At 40.4% G+C, this 6114-nt stretch overlaps 2 protein-coding genes across 2 annotated transcripts; both read right to left on the reverse strand.

Annotated features, from left to right (window-relative positions):
- On the reverse strand, positions 233–1503 carry LOC107619513 (probable carbohydrate esterase At4g34215). The gene is made up of 2 exons (XM_016321807.2): positions 651–1503; positions 233–561 (listed from the first exon to the last, which is right to left on the reverse strand). Exons 1-2 carry the CDS (start codon positions 1227–1229, stop codon positions 364–366), a joined length of 777 nt encoding a protein of 258 aa, XP_016177293.1. The 5' UTR covers positions 1230–1503; the 3' UTR covers positions 233–363.
- On the reverse strand, positions 2234–5820 carry LOC107618064 (receptor protein kinase-like protein At4g34220). Its single transcript, XM_016319997.2, has 2 exons — positions 3570–5820; positions 2234–3295 (listed from the first exon to the last, which is right to left on the reverse strand). The coding sequence occupies exons 1-2, from the start codon at positions 5209–5211 to the stop codon at positions 2595–2597; spliced, it is 2343 nt and encodes a 780-aa protein (XP_016175483.1). The 5' UTR covers positions 5212–5820; the 3' UTR covers positions 2234–2594.

Consider the following 6114-nt stretch of genomic DNA (forward strand, 5'->3'; position numbering starts at 1 on the left):
TTTGGTAAAAAAAAGTAAATATAATATCAAACATATATATATATTTATTTATTTTTTAATTATTATAGTGCGGATCTGCAGATGTAGAGCAGATATCCGCGATCCGATCAATTTGCGGATCGGATCGTATCCGCAATTTTCGAATCGGATGCGGATATTTACCGCACATATGCGGATACGATCCGATCCATAGACACCCCTAGTAGTACTTCATTGACTGACTTAGTATTAATATGATATTTAGATCTAAATTTGAGAGACGAGAGATACTAAAACAGTGAAAATTAGTCCAACAGACCAACACAAGCACACACCAACATAGAATGACAAAACAAACAAGATCTGAATTTGAATTTTGAACTTTCAACAAGGATGAAAATGTGTAAGATAAGCCTCGGCAAGCATTTGACCCAATTGAACTTGAGCCTCTGTAGTTAGGTGAAGATTATCTTCCTTCAACTGCAATCCCTTGGCGTCGACGCACATCACATTCGAAATATCAATCGCCTTTTGTGCCTCTCTCACTTTCTCCATGTACTCAGATCCCGAAGCTATTGCAACCTGTATCCAAAGCCCGCATCATTTTCTATTTTTATTTGCCAGACACACTACTCTACAACAAAAAAGGGCAAGATGGGAATTTACGAAACCTGAATGATTGGAAGAGAAGGGAGATTAAGGTCTTGACGAACGTTTTGGATGAGATTCTCCATATTGACCTTGTAACCCTCAGCGTCTTCCTCACTTGACGTGTCGCTCTCTCCTTGGTACCACAACAACGCTTTGATCTCGCTCTTATCATCTTCCTTCACGCTCTCCTTCGCTCTCTTCACCATGTTCTCGTACAATTCTTCCCCACGCGCCCACTCCTTTATGGCCGTGCCCCCCACCGCGCACGGCACCAATCCCAAAGGAGAGTCCACGCGCCGCCGCACAGCGTTCGCGAAGCTCATGCCGGGACCCACCCCGCATGCTTTCTTGGTGTCGATGTCGGCGTGGAGGGGCTCATGTGCTTGTTCCCATCGGAGGGCGGCGCTGAGGCGGTAGGTGGAAGGGTCAGAGCTGCACTCCGGCGGTACGACGCCGTCCCAGTGCTGTATCGTCCGGTGGTGGTGGTCGTCGTAGGTCTTGATGACGCCTCCGCGACCGGCCATGTTGCTCTGGCCGGATAGAATGAAGATGTGCATTTTGCGTGGGTTGAGGTTGGGATCTGTATTGGATTCTTCCATTGCTTACTTGTGAGTGTAAGTTTTGTTCTTAACCCAATATGAAGAAGGTTCAGAAGCTTGCCTTGCACACAAGTCAAACCCATAACGAAACTGTCAGTAATTAAATGAGTGGGCCTAATGGTTGTCCTTTTTTGTTGGTGGGTGGACTTATTCAATTGTATAGACCCAAGAAAATCATAGGCCGTTCTTCCACAATTACAATGATCTCCAATGAGTTCTTCATATACTAGCAGAAGTTATCACTACAATAAAGAGGCAATCATAAGTAACAATTAGATGGGTAATCGTTCATGACATACTTCACTAGCCAACTGGTCTCTTCGTTTTTTGAATTTAAGGTGCCGGAGCACATTTTCTGAATCTCCTCTCTGGATTAGATATATATTTTACGCTCCCCTGCACAAAACTCCTGCCATGGATCATCATCACGTACACAAGAACACAAGGAAAAGAACGGCCCAGCCCATTGCAACAATAAACATCATGGGATAGTCCAAACAAAACTAACCAACTTGCCATCAGCGTTCAGCAACGTGCTGACTTGTCCCCATCAAAGTAAAGGATGTTAAATATAATTTATAACCATCAAGCAAGATCCTTGTACTGGTGAAGGTAAACGTGACTTATAGTTATAACTCTAAAGGGTCTTTCATTTACTATTTTTCCGTATACATGCTTAGAAAAATGAAATATATACGTTACGATCCGCAAAGACCTTTCTTCTTTTATGAAATTTTCGGGACCCTAAAATGCAGCAGTTCTCTTATAATAAAGGGCTTTCGTCTTCAAGGGTGAAACTACAAAGGGGCCTCAAAATGAAGAATGTTCAATTTAAGTCCTTTACCCCGATAGAATCAAATTAATGAAAATACTAAAATTAACTATTAAAAAAGAACTTTTCCCATCCTTAATCCTTTTCAAATCTATTAAAATAGTTGTTTCTGATTTACGAATAGGCACGCATGATGATCTAAACAGCATAAAACTATAAACTTTAGGAAAGCTTTAAACAAAAGTAGCGATTCCAGAGTTCACATTATAAAAAGACTTGGATCCACGCATCATCAAACATTTGTGTAGCAGAAATCAGATGCACCGAACCTCACACATAAATCCGTCATAATAACCAAACCATATATGTATGTAGGACCAAACAGTCAGCATCTGCTGCGTAAGCTTTATTACTAATAGTCAGCAACACCGACCATTGGTCTCCGTGAAAAAGCACATTACACAGACAAGGATTTGATTCGATTCGATTCAGTGGTCAATGTTACAATCATCGTCACTTTCCCTCCATAAACTAATTAATACTGCTAATCAAGTCAACAAAAGCAGAGGAAAAAAGCTAACAATAGAGTGAGTTTAATTTGTAGCAGATGAAGGGATCTTGTCCAAGATATGCAGAGCCTCTTTCATAGAGGGTCTCTTGTGTGGGGCAACTGAGGTACAACTAAGCCCCAACTTGAAGCATGTCAAGATAGCAGTCTCTCTTCTGGCCACGTCAGACTTGATTGCCACGTCGGCCATCCTCAACAACACCCGGTTCTTCTCCTCTTCCACCGAACCCGGTCCAACTCCAAACCACTGCTCCAACTCCCGGTCTGAAACAATCCTCCCACTGAGAAGCTCAAGTAGAACCATTCCAAACGAGTACACGTCCCACTTGGGGTTCGGCCTAATGTTTTGAAGCGATTCTGGTGCTTGATACGCCATTGGAGTCCCACTAATGGATGATGATGTTCCAAGCATTGTTGTTGTTGTTGTTGTTGTTGCAGCATAGGGGCTTGAACCAATGGTTGCACTTTCTTGCTGCTGTTGAAGTAAGTTCCTAGCTGAACCGTTTGCTCTATGGTTAATGTTGTGGTGGTTCAAGATGAGCCGGTCTAGCCCAAAATCACAGATGATTGGTTCCATCTCAGAGTTTAACAAAATGTTGCTGGGTTTAATGTTGCCATGCACGTGTTTCTTCTCGTGAATGAACGCTAACCCTCGCGCAACCCCTTTTGCTATCTTTAACCGAATTTCCAATCCCAAGTTCAAGGGTGATGATGAACCTCCTCTTCCTAAATTATTAAAGATGAATTAATTAAAAATTAATAAATAATAATTTAGTCAAATATATTATTAAAAATAAGAGATTAAATTAAAAAAATTTATGTATTATTAAATATATTTAAATTATATAGAATGAAATAATATAAAAAGATATTTATAGATACTAAAAAAATCATAATAATAAAGACGTAATCCCCTACAATAAATATTCAGATATACTAAATAATACTAATCGATTCTAATTATATTCTAACGTATATCAAATAGTGTGTTAGAACTTACTGGGACCGATGGAAGCGAGGGTGGTAGTAGAAACGTAGTCGGAGACTAGAAGCTTCTCGTCTTTCGCCCAGCTGAAAGCGCGAAGCCTAACCAAATTTGGGTGGCGAAGCTTGGCAATGGCTCTTACTTGGTTCTCGAAGTCCTTCATCCTCTCAATTCCACACTCACCGATTCTTCGAACGGCGAAGATTCTTCCATCTTCAAGAACTGCCTTGTACACTATGCTGCTGCCGCCACTGTTTCCCAATATATACGCCGATGCCTTCAGGAGATTCTCCAGATCAAGCTTTGTCTCTCCGTCCACCGTCACAAGACTCCCTCCTTTCGCAACCTTGTTGTTTTCTGAGTTCTCCTGCTCACTCTCTGAGCTTGTTGATTCTTCTGATGAGGTCGCTTCTTCTTTCATTGTTAGGCATGAGCATGGGAGTGATGATGTTGTTTTCGCGTCATTCTCGTGGTTTTGTTTTGTGGTGATTATTTCGTCTTTGTTTACGCTGTTGTTGGTTGGTTTTGGATCCCTTTTCTTTCTCTTTTGGTAGACCAAGAGAATGATCAATGCAAGAACGGCCATGCCAGCTAAATCTCCAACAACAATGGCGGCTATGGTTGCAGGTTTTAGGCCACTCGGTGACACGTTATTGCTTCCTCCTGTTGCGTTTGTTGGTGGTGTTGTGTCGATTGTTTTTGGTATGGCTGCAATTGCAGGTGAAGATGTAGTTGCATTGGTTGGAGGATCAGAGAGTGTAGAAGGAATGGAACACAGAATCTTGAGAGGCTTCCCGCATAGATCAGCATTCCCAGATAGAGATTCGGTTTTCTGGTTGAGTAAAGCAGAAGAATCTGGTATTGGACCTGTGAGGTTGTTGAATGAGAGATCAATAGTGGCGTTTCCAGGAATATGCCTTGCAAATGTTTGTGGAATTGTCCCTGAAACCTTGTTGTAAGAGAGGTTCAAGTACCTCAAGTTTTCCCCACCAAACTCATTTGGGAGAGAACCGTTGAGCAGATTTGATGAAAGATCCAAAACCTCGGTGAAGTTGAAACCACTTGGGACCCTTCCTGAGAAGTAGTTACTCTTGAGTGAAACAGTTGTTAGGTTCTGCAAAGAAGTCAGGGTTTCTGGGATTGAACCACCAAAGGCATTGTCAGAGAGATTGAGAACTTGAAGGCTTGTTAATTTGTCAACGAGCTCTGCTAACTCTCCTGAGATGACATTGTTCGAGAGAGAAAGAACTTGAAGCTGTGAAGAGTTGAAGATAGAATTTGGCAGTGAACCATTGAGGAGGTTGTGGGAGAGATCAAGGTGGCGTAGGTATTGGATCATGCCTAGCTCTTCAGCAATGGAACCAAGAAGCTGGCTATGGGGAAGGTTCAAGCTTGTGACTCTCAGAAAATCCGGGGTATCTGGTGTTCCAATTTCTGTGCATGTGATTCCATTCCATGAACATGGAGTTACATCATCGTAGTTCCATGTATCTAAGACTGATAAAGGGTCACTGAGGATAGAGTACTTGAAGTGAAGCAAGAGAATCCCGTCAGAGTTAAGAGCAAGTACTGATGATTGAAGCACAACAAGAAAAAGAAGAACAACGAAAGATGAGACACTCCACCACAAATGGAGAATGTTAGAGGTAAGGTTCATGATTCCTTGAAAAAACACAACATGTTTGCAACTACAAGTTCATAGTGTAGAAAAAGAGCTCCAGGAGCCAAGGGTGAAGTGCAAGAGACAAAGAAGAAAAAAAGAAGGAGGAGATAGTAACCAACTACAAGCTGTTTGTTTTGTTCACCAAATCTATGATCACTTTAACTCAGTTAACACAAAAACCCCTGTAGAGAGCAGCTAAGATGTGTTGTGTTATGTTATGAGTATGGTAGACAAAAGAGGTTGTAAGAAGATCAAAAAATGATTAAATTCTGTACTAAGAAAATAAAGGAGGGATTGGATTGAGTTGTAGAACAGTAGAAGGAAAGTGGTTGGCTGGCAGCAGAGAAAATTAAGATAATTCTCTTGTTCTGTGTAGTTGATATCTAACGAACTGAACCTAACCAAAGTAAAGATTAATAAAAGGTCTTTAAGAAAGTGAGTTAATTGGTACTGCTGTGCTCTCTCTCTCTCTCTCTGTCACATATTGAAAACTATAATTTTTCTTAGACATAATTGGCAAAAATGGAGCAGAGAGGAATCTAACTTGGTACTAAAGGACACCCGAGTGAGTTGGAGCCCATAACTTATTGCAGAGTCCACCACTTCCCCCCCGTGAATTTGGTATAACCTATACACGAAAAAAAAAAAATGAAATGAAAATCAATAGTTAATCATTACTGCTTTGATTTTTAGGAAAGTGATTCATTTACATTATTCTTTACATCCTCCTTTATATTAGTTTTTTTAAAAGTACTATATATACATCAAAATCCACTAAAATAAGAGACCAATATATTTGTGTATAAATATATATGTGATTTAATTTATTTTCAATATGTATTTATATTTTAATATGTATTTTATACTGTAACTAATTTTAGTAACTGGTTTTACCGA

The sequence above is a fragment of the Arachis ipaensis genome, chromosome B09 (genome assembly GCF_000816755.2).
Source record: "Arachis ipaensis cultivar K30076 chromosome B09, Araip1.1, whole genome shotgun sequence".
Taxonomy (NCBI): domain Eukaryota; kingdom Viridiplantae; phylum Streptophyta; class Magnoliopsida; order Fabales; family Fabaceae; genus Arachis; species Arachis ipaensis.

Coding starts and splice junctions, on each gene's coding strand:
- LOC107619513 (XM_016321807.2), bottom strand. CDS start 1,229: ATGGAAGAATCCAATACAGATCCCAACCTCAACCCACGCAAAATGCAC. Junction 562..650: donor CTTCTCTTCCAATCATTCAG/GTTTCGTAAATT, acceptor CTTTGGATACAG/GTTGCAATAGCTTCGGGATC.
- LOC107618064 (XM_016319997.2), bottom strand. CDS start 5,211: ATGAACCTTACCTCTAACATTCTCCATTTGTGGTGGAGTGTCTCATCT. Junction 3,296..3,569: donor CCTCGCTTCCATCGGTCCCA/GTAAGTTCTAAC, acceptor TTAATAATTTAG/GAAGAGGAGGTTCATCATCA.